This window comes from Eleginops maclovinus, chromosome 9, assembly GCF_036324505.1.
Source record: "Eleginops maclovinus isolate JMC-PN-2008 ecotype Puerto Natales chromosome 9, JC_Emac_rtc_rv5, whole genome shotgun sequence".
NCBI classification, from domain to species: Eukaryota; Metazoa; Chordata; class Actinopteri; order Perciformes; family Eleginopidae; genus Eleginops; species Eleginops maclovinus.
Genome location: NC_086357.1, coordinates 18,766,392 through 18,782,293, shown reverse-complemented (window position 1 = coordinate 18,782,293; position 15,902 = coordinate 18,766,392). Strand labels below are relative to the sequence as shown.

General features: G+C 38.6%; 1 protein-coding gene across 1 annotated transcript; it reads right to left on the bottom strand.

Annotated features, from left to right (window-relative positions):
* Positions 1-879: 879 nt before the first annotated feature.
* LOC134869530 (vitellogenin-1-like) lies at positions 880-9,671 on the bottom strand. The gene is made up of 34 exons (XM_063891222.1): positions 9,632-9,671; positions 9,019-9,039; positions 8,693-8,844; positions 8,355-8,606; positions 8,111-8,272; positions 7,872-8,020; positions 7,633-7,783; positions 7,385-7,542; positions 7,136-7,301; positions 6,931-7,056; positions 6,624-6,842; positions 6,319-6,536; positions 6,138-6,235; positions 5,921-6,045; positions 5,728-5,829; positions 5,500-5,619; positions 5,228-5,414; positions 4,939-5,032; positions 4,666-4,851; positions 4,425-4,548; positions 4,132-4,342; positions 3,615-4,042; positions 3,507-3,548; positions 3,321-3,395; positions 3,011-3,217; positions 2,771-2,913; positions 2,550-2,682; positions 2,336-2,459; positions 2,063-2,246; positions 1,886-1,980; positions 1,699-1,793; positions 1,384-1,549; positions 1,097-1,258; positions 880-1,000 (listed from the first exon to the last, which is right to left on the bottom strand). Exons 1-34 carry the CDS (start codon positions 9,669-9,671, stop codon positions 897-899), a joined length of 5,019 nt encoding a protein of 1,672 aa, XP_063747292.1. The 3' UTR covers positions 880-896.
* Between the last annotated feature and the right edge of the window lie 6,231 nt (positions 9,672-15,902).

Below are 15,902 nucleotides of genomic sequence, written 5' to 3'. Positions count from 1 at the left end.
GCTAATTGACTTGCGAGTCCTCAACTGTTTACCCCAATTGTTTTCAACAGCAATTGTCCTATTTCCAAGGTGAAAATGTAAAACATCACATTTTTTAATAGCACATGCTTTTTTATTAGTTTATTGTGACTTGTTTCCTTTTGTCAAAAATCTGTTGAATGTTCCTGAAGTGCTTAAAAAATGTGTTAAAAAATGAAAATCTGCCAGTTGCCAGTTACTCGCTCACATGAATGCAATATTCAAAGGCTGTGTTGTGATTTTTCAGAATAGCTACAGCTTAGTTGTTGGCAAGGAAGTCCCAGGCCCCTCCAACAGTACAACATAACATATACTCAAGACATAAAGTTTATAAAAGTGACACAAGGAGGTTGGCAGCAGCAGAGCAGAGGGAGCAGGGGGAGGATGTCAGTCAGGTAGGATGGGGCCAAGTTATGGAGGGATTTGTATGTCATGAGAAGGATCTTGTACTGAATTCTCTGGGGGATGGGGAGGCAGTTTTGTGCAACAAGTGTTCAGGTTAACTGGGGGGGATGCACAAACCGCCTGAAGGGTGGACATGGGCATTGACCATTTAGGAAAGGGGAGTACAATGAGACTTGAACTGTTTTGTTTTGCACTCTTTTTTACTTCTGTTTTTCTTTCATGTCTTATTGTGTCTTGCACATGTGCAGGCCCCAGGACTTACTCTTGTGCATTTGATAGTAAAACCTTTGAATGAAAACATGTTAAAGAATGCAACTACTTGTGCCATTACAGTATTTCTATCCCTTCAACTAACGCATGACTATATAGTCCTAGGAAGCACCAATAATGGACATTATTTATTAACAAAAATGTTATTTTGAAATACATTTTATTTAAAACATGATGTAGGTCATTGAAAGAACTTAATGTTATCAAGCACACTGAGCAGTGCAGTTGCACTCGAGGTGGGCTTCTGCTGTTTCCCTCAGGTCCACACTGTTATCATAGATATTCTTGTAGCGATTCAGGGCAGCATCTGCACAAGTGAAAAAAAGTTATAAAACAATCATTAACTGCATATTTGTTCTTGTTATTTAAATAGAACCAGCTGTGACTTCTTTGAAAGACTCACCAGCAGGCAGGCAGTGGTAGCCAACAGTGACAGGGGTGGTCTTCACAGGGAAGCAGCCGGGCAGGCACCGCAGCACAGGCTCAACAGAGAAGCATTTTGATTCCTGGCCATGGATGTTTATCTGACTCTCCAGCTGCACAGATTCAAGCTTCATGCGGCACTCTGAAAGAGAACGAGTGTGATTGGTGACACATGCATGTTTAAAAGATCAGCTTAACTATTGTTTTATATCCCTGTGGAAAAGGACGTTGCTTTAAAACTAATATCACAATGAACTTTTGTCTCACCAGTAGTGTCCCTGCAGCTCTCGGCTGGCAGAACCCAGGAATGAGCAAAGCTGACTGCGCTCTTTGTCAAGCGTCCGTTGGGTGTGCGGTACTCCTGTCTGATTTCTCCATCAGCCTTTCCACAGAGTCCACAGGTCTGTCCCTTCATCCAGTCCACAACTCTAACCTGCATCGCAAGATCATATGAGACATGACAATCAGTTTTAAGAATTGCACATTAGTTATAGAACAAAGAAACACCTTTGGATTTACATTAATAGATATTTTAATTGTATGTATTGTTATTAAATTGTTCGTAGTTAGGGTTGCATTTACCTTCCATGAGTTTGTGTCTAAGTAGACTTCATGAAGACCATGGCTGGGAGCGGACAAAGAGATACCTTCATCCTTAGGCCTTATCTGGATCTTAGCTGTAAACAAGTAACAGTTTCATAGTCATATCTTCAATCCTATTTGAACACCAATGCAAGATGTTAAGGGGGACATTAATGTGTATAGAAACCTGTGGGATGCTGGTATGGCAGGTTGTTGATGGGTATTTCCATTCCATTGACCTTCACAATCACTTCACTGTTCCTTTGGTATAGGTCAACATCACTGCACAGAAAATCATGTTTAGTTTTGTCCGGTTGTGGATGAAAACCACAGTTATCATGTTTGTTATTTAATGGACACTTACATGTCAGCGATTTTCACGTTGATATAGTTCTGTTCAGTTTGATCTTTCTTCAGCAGAACCATGAATTTAAGCTCATTGGTACAATCCTGTGCCAGAACTTGGTAGCAAGACAGTGGCATCTGGTTCTTGTATCTTCTGTTGTTGAATGTGGTCAGTGTGTTTTTGGCAAAGCTACATTCAGCCGCTGAATTTTTAAAAAATGATTTGATTATTATCATGAGCAAAAGATAACTGTCAGTGCATTTCAATTAAAAAACTAAGGTCATTCATTACCTGCGCCAGCCTCGGCAAGGATGTAGTTGACATTATCAATAACCCCATCGAAGGGGGTGAGACCCTTGATTTTTTCAAGTGGCATAGCCATAGGAAGATGCAGGTCCAGCTTGTATACAGTACGCTGTAGACAGAATAATTCATATGTATTAGTAAACAATTCTCAAACCAAACATGACCTTATGTATTGGAAGAAGCACTGAATTATTCTTACTGTTGGTGCTTTCCAAATAAGTTCAATGATTTTGGCAGATGTGGCAACCACTGTCAATGCCAGCTGATTGACGCTAGTTTCATCTTTTCCTTTGATCACGCCAGACGGTGTAGCAGGAATGTAGTCATAAACCCTGTGAATTATTTCCCAAATATCAGATATTTAACATAATGCATATTGCATGTGAATAGTCTAAAGGCAGTGTGTATGAGGGTTCATACTTCTTTGCATAGCGTTTAAGGGCAGAAGGCAGTTCTTTCCAGGTCACTCTGAGGCGAGCTGCAGGACTTGGTCCAAGAAGACCTGTCTCGGCTGTGACCATTGTGTCGTACTGCTTGCATTGTGCTCCCCAGGCAATTTGAGCCTATTAACAGACAGCAGATGTGAAGTTAAGGCAGCTGGTTTAATAGTAACATTTATATATTATGACAAATGATCTATTATATAAGCAAGTGTCTTACTGTGACTTTGTGCTTGCTTAGCAGAACTCCATCAGCACAGAGTTTCCAGTTGTCATCGGCCGCCAATGCAGCAAGAATAATCTGAAGTCTGGTGGTGGGTTTGTCCAAGTAGACTGCCAGTTCGTATCCAATCACCCTCTTGTCGGCTTTGATGGCACGGGCGATAATTCCAAAGATAGGAGCAACTTTATTGGCAAGGAATTTGTTCTATGGGATCAATCAGGGTTGAATAATGTGAGTACAACATTAAACCAATCAGTGAATCTGTTTGAATAAGGATTCTCTAATTTCAAAAATGACCAAGATTTACCTGTGTGGTGACGGCCTCCAAGCTTGAGGCACTGCTTTTGCTTGTGGAAACGGCGGCTGCTTGAGAGGTGAGAGACTGCAATGATAATGTACAGAAGTTAAAGTCAACCATGAAAAAGCTTTAACAGAAATGAACATGTTCAAACTGTACACTATTTTCATGGTTTGAAGCACCATCTAAACATACCTGCAACTTGTGGTTCTTCTGGAACTTGCCAACAATCAGTTGCTTTTAAAAGAAACATTTTGTCAGATTCCACACTTACTTTCATATGTAGTCACCTTTAGATTCTACCATGTTTACCTTTGAGAGACGAGCACTGGAGCTAGAGGAGCTTGAGCTAGCACTAAAGAGTGATGCAAGGCTAGATGCCGAGCTGGTTCTGCTCACAGATCTGGAGGCCCTGCTGCTGCTGCTGCTGCGAAGTCTTTGGGCATCAATGGCCTTGCTGGCAACACGAGAGGAGGAGCTGGAGCTGGAGCTGGAGCTGGAGCTGGAGCTGGAGCTGGAGCTGGAGCTAAGGCTTGAGCGAGAGCTGCTGGACCTAGAAGATGAAGATGATTTGACCTTCTGACCAGGAACCAGGAGTTTCTTCAGCTTCATCAAAAGTGGTTTATCTTCAACAAGTTCCTCATTCAGGTTGATCTGTTTAACAAGCAAGTCTGCAGCCTTTGGTCCAATTTGAACCTCAAGTTCCAGTCGCTCAATGGCCTCTCCTTCAACTGAAAGTAGCATTAGATAATATATTAACAACTGCTTTATGCACAGTGCTTCTGTAAAATGCTGTAAGGACTGCCTTTATAGTATTTACTTGGTTTTAACGAAAGAGCAACAGAGTGCTTTCCAGCGAGTTTGTACAACATGGTGTCCTGGAGGGAAGCAGCATTCTCAGTGGCGACTCTCAAACATGCCTTCAGTCCGAGGGCAATAGCTTTAGCACAATACTTCTTCTCAAACGGCACTGCTTTTGGTGTAATGATGGGGGCTTCAACCTCCTGGCTAAGGCTCTCTGAAGACTTTGACTATGAAAAGAAAGAAATGTTAGCTATGTTGTAAATGTAGATATTTGATTTTCTGTCCTTATAGACAATGTTTGAAGCTCACCAAACTAGCAGCAGCAGAGGAAATAATCTTAGAAATGGGCTGCAAGAGTTTGGCAGAGATGATGGGGGTGATTCTTTCAGCAGAAAGATCTTCCAAATTTCTTGACACGGCTAAAGACTCAACTCTGTTGATTGAAAAACAAAAATGTTATCACATAGATTCCTTAGATAAATAGATCCTAGGAGTGACAGGACTTTATTATGTTTCAGGGTATACATTAAGGTCAATATGTTGGACTTACTGAACAGCTGCAATGTTTTCAGGCGCAGAAACGGGCAGAGCTTCAATCTTAAAGTGACCCTCGACGAGGTTGAGTCTTGCAGTGATTTTGGCTGGGAGTATGGAGTTGAGCTTAGCTCTTGACAGCACATTAGCCTGGAGCAAGAGGGTATTTATTCCCATCACAGCGAATGTGTTCACAGCAATGCTGGAAGAAGGGGAGATTGGGATGTTATACAACATAATATGTTATATTTTGCACATGCTACTTTAAAAAAAGTCAGATTGAACCTACCTTGGTTTGATCTCAGTCTCAAGCTGTATGTCAGTTTTCAGAAGGTGAGAAAGGTGGAAGTTTTCTGGCAGAGCTGGTGTTGTGGTGGCCTTGACTGAGAAAACAAATAAAAAGGCTTAATATATCACCACTCAGCATAATACACTTGCTTCCACTATAATTTGACCCAAGTTAACTTAGACTTGTCATAGGTGTATCAGGATGTAGAAATGACTGTTTTCAAACTAGAGCAAGTCAACACCTTTTTTGATTGGCAAACTAGACTTATGAATATGTGGGAACTGCTAACCTTGAACAGATGCAGCAGCCACAGCAGCGGTGTACAGACTGAGCTCCATTGGAAGACCTGCAGAAGTTGGCAGGATACGCCTCACTTCAGTGGCAAGCAGAGGCTTAGCGAAGTTAACGGAAGTACCAGCCAGTAGAGCCTTGAGAGCGTTCATACCAAATTCCTTCACAGAGGGTGCAGTGGCAAGCTGTTGGGAAAAAAATAACTATTGTGATAAACAATTTGTTTTGAAAGGTAATCTTGAGATTAACAGATAGTAATTTGAAACAAACCGCGGTGGCCTGGTCAATCAAAACTTTGTCAATGTTGGCGAAGGCAATTTCTTGTCCGAAGAATTTGACATAGACGGATGCCAAAGGTGCACTGTTGGGCTGAGCCTTCCACTGAGAAAGCTGTAAAAAAACAAAAAATCAAACTATAAAGCCTGCTATGTTATGTTGTGTTATGTTGTTTGCTATTGGATCATCATATTTGCAACTTTCTAATGTTTAATTACTTACAGCCTTAATAACGCGCTTCATCTTGGTGATCCTGTCAACATTGTCAACGAGTTCAGGGTTTTTCAGAAGAACCTCCTGGAGTCCTTCAGTTCTTGCTCCAACCTAGGTAAAAATCTAAATATGAAAAATGTTTCTTTATTTTTATTAAAAGACCCATTATGTAGCTTAGAGGCCATGCTATTTCTTCTTTTACCTCCAGAATATCAGCAGCAGCTCCAGCAAGGTAGGCACTGGTCTTAGCCACCAAGGATCTGGGCAGAATGGTGGCAGCATCATTGATGTAGAAAGCGCTGGCAGCAGCACCAAGCATTAAGGGATCTGTAAAAGTTCGACAAGATGCAGTTGGTAGAGGTTCCAGAAAAAATGGGAGATAAGGGGGTGAGACACAGCAGATGAAACATTAGCCTTACTGTTGTAGATGTCCATGTAGATGGCTTTGCTGAAACGAAGGCTCAGTCTGTCCAGCCTTGGGCTCAAGATCTTGACGGCAACGTTGCAAGCTGCAGCACTGCAATGACACAGAGAGTATCTGAGTAACATAATTAATGAAGATGGACTTTATGATGAATTGGGATCAGAAATTGGTATTACACTGAGGCATGGATAGCGGCGGTGCTCCTTGTCAGGGACTTCATGTGAGAATAAGTGAAGCTTGCAACCTGCAGATTCTGCTCTGTCTTCACAATGTTGGCAAGAGTGGTCACCAAACCCATTGGAGGCCTTGTCTCAAACAGCACAATGCATGCAAGCATACGAAGCTCAGGGTGAAGAGCCTTGTCCATGTAGAGTTGAAGGGCCAATTCCTGGATCTGTTTTACACGAGAAAGCAAACTCATTTTCATGTTATGTGTAAAAACTACAACATTTTGAAATACTTTTTGGTATTAAGTATTTACTGCTCTAGGCTCTTTCTTTGCAATGTTCCTCAGGGCCAGGATGGCATCAGCGTGGACTCTCATGGGCAGAGATGCAGCTGCAGTGCCATGAATGGGCAGGATCTTTGTGATTGGCTTAAGGCTAGTAGGATGGGCAGCATTACCCAAAACCTTCAGGAGCAGGATGATGTCCTGGGTATCATCTTTAGCAACAGCCTCTGCAAGGAGGTCTTGGATGGGCTGATGAAAGGTAAAGGACCAATTTAGATTTAACTTCCTAATTTAGAAATGTGCAGAAGAGTAATATGTCAATACAACAATATTTCACCTTAATGAGTTCAGCAGGGCAGACAGCCATCTCAACACAGTGTTTTGAAATCATGGTACCATATCCAAGGAGGACGATCTCACGCAGAATTGGGTTTTGCACTATCTTGTTGTTGACTGCCATGGCCTAAAAGAAAGAAATATCAGAAATGTTTCACACCTCAATTCTTATTACAACAAAGTGTTTTGCTTTGACAGGTACTTACCTGAATGATCTTGATGGCCTCAGTGTTTGCTGTCACCATATGAACAGATGCAATCAAAGCCTGAGCAGCTTCCGCCAAAGACAAGTCACCAGATATATATTTCTCCTTGATGAATTTCAGAGCTGCAGGAGTTCCAGTGGCAGGGATGGCATCCAGGAACCACTGTCTGGAAGAGGAAAATGGATTGAGTGAACCTGTTTCCATGTATTTTAGTACACCTTATTCAAATGTTCAAACACTTAAAGTCACCTATAGGAAGGTTTTGTTCTGTATTGACTCCAAAGCATTTCCAGGTCTTCAAAACGTGCAACACGGAGGAGCTGAATGAGTTCCAAAAACTTCAGAGGTGCATCTTCATGGACTTTCTCAACGTTGTGGGCAACCAGATGATTCAAAGCCTCTACAATCTACGAACAGGAAATAAAAGGTGGATCTATTATATATAGAATAGATTCAGATATGTATTTAATATATTCTAAAGCAGTCTGAGACTTTACCTGAGCCTGGATGTTGCTGATCTTGATGAGCTGAATGGGTGTCTGAAGAAGCTCAGTGGAGAACTCGTACTTGAGAGATCCACGGTGAAGATACTGAGCCTCAATGGGTACAATAGGGGCTCTCTGGATCTCAAGGAAGACCAAAGATTGCCTTAAAAGTAATGCATAAGGTTAATCTGCATCTCCATTAAATCAAAACACAGCCACTAATCCGTCATTCATAGTATCAGCTGACTTACTTTGTCTCCATCTGAGCAGCTCCATTCATTTCAGTGAAAGGCGAGAACTGGATCACCTCATTGACCGTTGCTTCCAGGATCAGGATGCCGTTAGCAACTGACTTCAAGACGTAGTTGTATGCTGTAGCTCCTCTCAGGTTCTTTGAATCCTGTGAAGAAAATCATCATAGTTGATCAGTAATGCAACGTTTTTCTACTTTCATAGATGTAAGCTTGACACAAAATGAGTTTGAACCTACCTGCTGACACTTTGCACATTTCTCAGTGTATGCTAATCCTATATCCTTCATCACCCTCTCCTGACAGTGGTTCAGATCCCTTGTCTTTGTCAAAAGGATGCGTTCAGCCCTTTCGTCTTCACTGATGGCATAAAGGGTCTTGCACACACCCTGAGCTCCAGCCTAAAAAGAAGATTGTACGTTTATTAGAGATGTTTAACTTCCCATAATGGTTTTCGTATGTTCTGAAGGATCTTTCACAAACCTCCTGCATCTCATAGACATTCTGTGTCTTCTTGATGTTGAGCTGAAGAACATTCAGGATACCTCTGTGGACGTTCAGCACCATTGTTGAGAGGCCCTCAGGGGCAAAGATTTTTCCAACAACACCATTGGCATACTCAAACTTGATGGGAGTCAAGAGCTGAGCGGCCAGGGCTGCGGTCACCTTGGGAGCTGGGGCTAAGGGATCCTTGGGCCAGACACCACTGAACTCAGAGATCTCTGGTTCTGCAAGCTAGAGTGTAAAACAAGATGTATTACAGGACAGATTGCATTTTAAAAGTGAGAAGATTGTTGTGGCCAAGTCATTTTAATGTTTACCTTCAGCATGAATGTATTTTGAGCTGTTGCACTGATGAGTACTTTGCTGCTGATTTTGAGTCCGGCTCTTGCCAAACCTTGATCCGGCAGACCACCCAGGAGCAGTGTCTCATATTTGTAGAAATAAGTCTTACCGGCAGCAAAATCAGGAGCTGTAAGAACAATTTATATCACTTCATATAAACCAGAATTTATCAAATAGATTGTATTTTACCACAATTATTCCTGTGGAGCTATAGTTGTAATGAATGTTACAATGCATGTGCGTCCAATTATTTATAAGTGCAAGCCGTGTTTTTCTGAAGCTAATAAATGAATTAACTTACCAAAGTTTTGAGACTGAGCAGCTGAAATCAGAATAAAAAATAAATTAATAATCCAGCAAGAACATTTTGAAACTATTAAATCTATTTGTGTTGTTAATATCCTATAATAAGAAACATACATTTTAAGGTAGAGTTAAAGGTAGGAAATATTTTGTTTTCACTGTATTTAAACATCCAGATACTGGGCATTTTTCTTATAAATGTTCATGATCATTTCAGGTATTCAGATATGGTTACTGATACTGATATTTGAATATCTTATTAGTCTCTCAAATCCTAATTTGACTTTTAAAAGAAAGATCACTGGAACCATGAACCAGTAAGCCTGCACTGTGACATTAAAGCATCAAATAGACAAAGGAGTAAAATGAATTTGATCAAATGAAGAAGGCAATTTGATGGTAAAACAAATCTAAAACAGAAAAGTATTACTGAAAGCTTCAGAAACTCAAGTTAGAAAATGTGTTTAAATGTTTCAGGTGAGAGTTATTTGTTACAGATACCTTTCGAATTGATTCAAGATACCAGAAAGTCATAATTATTTGCTGTTTCTGATTAAATCTGCATGTTATTTTAAATGGGAAACTTTTTCAGAATCAGAGATAATACTCACACACAAACGCCACAGTCAGGGCAAGCACAATCGCTCTCATGGTGATGGATTGTGAAGTTTTGCAGTCACAGCCTGTCTTTTATAGGGCACATTTCTGGGTAGCTAAGGTAGGGTATGAACCCTGCCAAGTTTGATCGATTCAGCCAATTAGATCCTTTTAGATTAAAACATTGGTTTGGGTTTGGGAGGGAAGTGCGACAGGCTGTGTATCAATGAATTAAAGGTTAGGAGCACCTGACCTTTTTATCGTGTTTCAAACTGTTTGCTGTTTATTTTATACAACAATACATCTTGCTTTTTAAAAACATATTTCTGTTTTTTGCTGTATATATAAATGTTTGGTTGATAAAAAAAAAAAAAATTAACATGACATAATAGAAAAAGGCAAAACATTTCTCAAAAGAAGTGTATGGTTTATAGAGTTAAACAATAAATCTTATTAAAAAAAAGTAAACTTAGATTTTTCATTAATCCAAGGATACTATATTTTCTATTGAGTTGATGATGAATAACAAAATCTTTATTTAACTAAAGAGAAAATCAATTTAGCTTTTTTTGTAATGTTCCATATTCATGTGATTTACTTTAAGTGTTGGCTGGGATCTTTTTTTCTGGAATCTATTTTGTCTTAACTTTATATTCATATTATTTTGAGGCAGTTAAAACATAGGAATCCAGGCTGCTTGGAGCTTGCTTCGTAGTTTAGCCCTCACAGGGCACCATGACTATGATTGTTTGCTTAGTTTGTTTGTGGTGGTCAGGGTGACCACAACATGACATTTCAGCAGATATGTGTCCTGTTTGCTTGACACCGTTTCAACTGTGAGATCAAAGCATTTGAACTATGATATGGTTTTTAATCTGGACACTGGTGATTTGCTTTTTACTGACAGTAATTTCAATCTACAGTAAACCATGTTATTTATTTTTTGACTTGTAAAGGAACGATAAAAAAAAAACACCCAGGATAAGATTCCAGGGTGTTTTGTTTGCCCAGTACAAACAAAAAGTCAATCACCAACTTTATTCCCAAATGACAGAAAGTGTATAAATGTAAAGGTATAATGGGCCGTTGCTGAAAGTGCTCACCCTATCAATAAGTGTTATTAGCATTTCAGAAGCAAAGTTAGTCTCAAAATATGTACCTGTTAGAGCCATTCTTGGTTTAGACCATTTAGATTTATTTTTGTATGCCACATTTCAGCTTAGCATATTATTAATTATTGAATTACTTATTTAATAATATATCTTAGTGCGCATGTCTGTGTGCCCTTGTATAGCGGGGCAATCACACACAGCTGGCGACCTCAGACAGGAGCCAGTATAATCTTTTTGACCGTGCTCTTTTTGTAATTGTTTGGACACGGAGATATACCTTTTATTTTAAGTTAAAACAAGAAAGCCTATGTTCGTTTGTATGCCGGATCAACCAAATAAATCTGATTCAACTCGATGATCTTGGTTCATGTTTTTTGGGAACAAAGACAGGCGCGTCACGAATCCCGGCATCCCGAGACGAGTGGCCTTTTAATTCGAAAAGGAAAGGACTACAACGCCACGACAGTACCCATATGTCATTATTTCTTATACATTATCTTAGTTGCTCTACAATATATCACCAAACTAATTTTAATAATATTTTTTAAAAACCTGTAGCCTTTGCTGCATGTCACGCCCCTCCTTCTCCCCTATTCTGTCTATCGAAAAATAGATAAAAGGTACAACAAGGTACAACAATCTTTTCATCCATGCTCACTTTTAATTAACTTGTTCATAATCTGAATACAAACAACTCGGTATGTAAACACATTTACATATTTACAGTTTCTTTACTGAAAGACAATAGAATCAAGTATACATTGTGCTTTCAAACTTCTCTAGTAGCCTAATCACGTATTCATATAAAGATGTGGACCGGGTGCAATTTTTCAAAGAAAAGCTGAAATTCCAATTCATACAAAACAAACAAAATAACAGAAATGATTGAATCGAAAAAGTCGAATAATGAAACTCACATTTGAAGATGAAGCAAAGCCATTTAATTCCTATAACATGCACCTTTTAACCTAATGCCTGCTTTCATTTTCATCACATAGTATTATAAACCATTTATAAAATATCTATATACCAGTGGCGGCTGGCCAATAGAGGGCGCTAGGGCGCCGCCCCACCACTCACCTCTCACCACATTTCCTTGAATAAGACATAAAAAAAATTAAATTAAAATGAAATAATAAAATTAAAATATTTCGAAATATATGTATGTATATTTTTTAGATGTGCAAGATAAATATTTCATAGTTAATGATGAGTAAAGTTGTTTCGTTCGTTGATATTGTCTTATTGGTGACGTATTTCCGCCCTGGGGCGCAGGAATCTTTGCCCATAGACCAGGGGTATCCAAACTTTTTTCACCAAGGGCCACATACAGAAAAATATACGGACAGCTGGGCCACTTATAGAGGTGAATATTGTCTCAGAACTTAAGTTATAAGTTAGCAAAACAAATCAAATGTAGGTGAATAATGCGCAATACTTGAAAACGCTTTGCCTAAAATTGCCTACATCCCGTCGGTCTTTAGGGTTTTATTTATTTTGTTGGCAGCTCATTCCTTAAAACAGAAGCCCCATATTGCTTATAATAAGAGTAAATATGGAGGTTCAATTTCAAGCTTGTTATACAAATAAGTTATTGGGATTTTTTTTATAAACTAAGATTTGTTAGAATATGTTTACAATTTGAAATGACTGATTTTATTTGAAAATTGGGCTTATTAATATATTTCAACATATATATTTGAGAAGTACAATATAAGACAAGCTAATTTGTTTAATTTGTGGGCCATATTCCATTATACTTTTAGAAATGGCAGGGGGCCGATTCAAAATGGCCTGCGGGCCGCATTTGGCCCCCGGGCCGTAGTTTGGACACCCCTGCCATAGACTCTCGTTAAAAGTTGTACATGCGCAGTAGCTCCTCTTCAATACAAGAGATAGGACTATGTTGGGGCGCACCTCTCCTGCGCCCCGAGCTGAATGCAGCTGGATTTGGCGGCAGGGCTGACGTCACAGCCTTCTGTCATAAAGTATGTGTATTGTCCATGTTATATATGATATATATTATTTAAATATATAGATATAGAGATATATCTAGAGATAGATAGAGAGATAGATAGATAGATATTTATTACATATGTATATTGGCCATCTGTATAGTAATATAGCACATCTGTATATTTGTTCATACTACATCTGTTTATACTATGCCAATTATTCCCACCTCTTTATACTGCCCTTATCTTTACATAATCACTCTTAACTGCATATACTGTGCATACTCTATATATCGCACTTGTTTCTCTTTGCACTTCTATCTATCTATCTATAATGTTGTTTTTGTTGTTTTCATTTATGTAAATACACTCGTTTGATACCTTAGTACATGTATGCATGCTTTTTTTTTTAATATACATTTTGGAGTTATAGCCCCCCCTGGAGAAAACTCCACCAGCCGCCACTGCTATATACTGCTTATGAATGCCAAAGTGTGGGACTTCAAGTGTTGACGGTTAAAGTTTAGCTAATGTAAAATAGTGCTAACGTTTTTTATGTATTTGTCAACAACCTGACAAAGAGGCACGCAAAGTGACACAAAAAGGCAGTTGCATGATGTACTGTTTGATAAATTAAAACCTATAATGCATGCTTTTGGGCACCTATACGTGTATTCCAATGCATCTGTGTATTTTTACTGTATTGTGTGTTAATTCAAAACAAGAATAAAAATAAGCAGAGTGGAAAACTGAATTTCCCCTAGGGATCAATAAAGGTGCATCATATCTTATTTTAAATGGTAAGGCCCTTCATATTTGTCTAATCTCCTTAAACCTTATTCTGCAGTAAGGACAGTCCAATCTTAGAATACAGGCAGCAGCCAACAGCGCCTTTTCCTATTGTTAGCGTCCCCAGGAATAATCTTGCCATGGACATAAACAGTCTGAAATTATTTCTTGCCTTATCTTTAATTAGTTGCTCATGCTTTCATTATTTGGCTGGCGTCTCAGTCTCAAATAGCTACTAATAACTTCTGAAAAAATAATGATATGAAGTTAAAGTCACTGTTTCTTAATAACCTGTACTGTTTTGTGTCTGCCAAGCAACAGCGTGTGCCTCCTTATGTGTTTTTGTAGCCTGCTAGAGTAAAACTATACCTTACCAAAGTGAAGAATAATCTGTTACAAGTAAAAGTCCTGCATTCAAAATGTAAAAGTAAAAGTACAAAAGTAGGCTATTGGCATAAAAATATAGTTAGAGTACAGAGAGTAAAAAGAGTCATTTTGCAGATTGGCCCACTTCTATATGATATAAATCATATCTTTTGATTCATATTTATTGATGCAATAAAATGTTTATCATAGCTGGTAAATGTCTAACTAATTTGTTGTATTTATTGTATTTGTTTGTATTTGTGTAAAACTCACTGTGGAGGTGGTGGGGGACAGGGGAATGGCAGCCAAGCTGTCCTCCCTGCTGGACAATGTTTCCCATCCCCTCCAGGACACCCTGTCCACACTGTGCAGCTCCTTCAGTGACAAGCTGCTGCACCCAAGGTGTCTCAGGTAGAGATCCCGCAGGTCCTTCCTTCCTGAAGCGGTCAGACTCTATAACCATCATGTAACCATCATGGCCCCGGGTAGACCCCCACACATATAACAACACTGATTATAACACCCCCTGTTGTGTTAAATACTGTGCAATACACATCTGGCTGCTATACTTTTATTCTTGTGTATTTTGCAATTGTATGATTATTGTATAATATATTTTTTTTTATTATCTTAGGTGTAGTATTAAGCTGTCTTTGGCTCTTTCTGCTGTAAAAACGAAAATGTCCCCTCTGTGGGACGATTAAAGGGATTCTGATTCTGATAAAATACAAGTACCTGATAATTGTAATTAAATACAATACTACATACATGTACTTAATTACTTTACAACACTGTGATGCTTTGCATTGTAAAAACCCATCAAGCAACTTCCTGATTTGTGATATTGGGTTATTTTAAATTAAATTCTGACTTTCCCTCTTTTTAGCTATATGGCTAGCCTTACTCCAAGGGTAAAACACTAGCAGCAAGTGCTCTGATAATATGCTGTACATTTAACATCTTGTTAGTTTATTCTCTACAAAATACATAGTGTTAAAATATATAAGATGTCATTGATTTGTTTAAATATAAACTAAATTAACCACCTGCTGGGAGAATCTACAAATGAATGTACAGACATGAAGATAGCTAATAATTATAAATTGTATTTGTACAGCACACTTAAAAAACAACGCCTCAATGCTATGAGTGAAAAATAAAATCAAAAGCTATCTAAGAAACGCATTTAATAAAATACATTAAAAAGAGTTTTAAAATGATAAAAAAAAAAGTGAACAGCATAAAAGGTTAACATGTAAAATAAAGGACAATCAGTAAAACGTGGTGCGGAACAGCTGGGTCTTAAGGCTTTTCTTAAAAACTGAGAGGGATGCAGAGGTCCTTTTGTCCCCAGAACGGCCAGGAGATTGGAGCTGGCAAACCTGACAGTGCCTTAGGTTTGTAAATGTTGTTAAGTGAGCAGTTCCTGGAGGTAAGTGGGACCAGTGTGGTTATGGCTTTGTACACCATTATGAGGACTGTGTAGGTGATCCAGTGGGTTACAGTGAGCCAATGCAGCTGTCTAATAAATACACCTTAATACTACCATTAAATTAGAGTCATTCTCCATTCAAACCACAACCGCTAAAATGTACTGTAGTGGATGCCAATATACTGTATACTGTATGAGAGATATTTTAACTACTTCAAAATGTACCTTTCAATAATATTTGATTACAAAAAAAGGCTTTGTACTGTATATGTTTTCCTTCCAACAGAGGTATTAGGAAACAAGTGTGTTCCTCTTATTACAGAATCCTTTCAAAGAGTGTTTTGCACTGAATTGAGTTTGCCAAGATGGGACAACGTTTATCGATCATGTTGAAGAGCTTTGTTGCCCCTTTTTAGTTAGGAGAATGGCTGTTACCTGATTGTTTAAAGCACTGTTTCATTTAAACCTGTGTTGTCATGTGTATAAGGGATGAACCACCTCTCAGTGTTGATGATATTTCAGTTTGCTTTGTTGAAGAAGAACTTTGGACAACACACAGTTTATACGCTTCCTTCATTTATTAAATTTATAATTTAAACTTAGTAATTCAATTAACTAACAAAAATGTAAA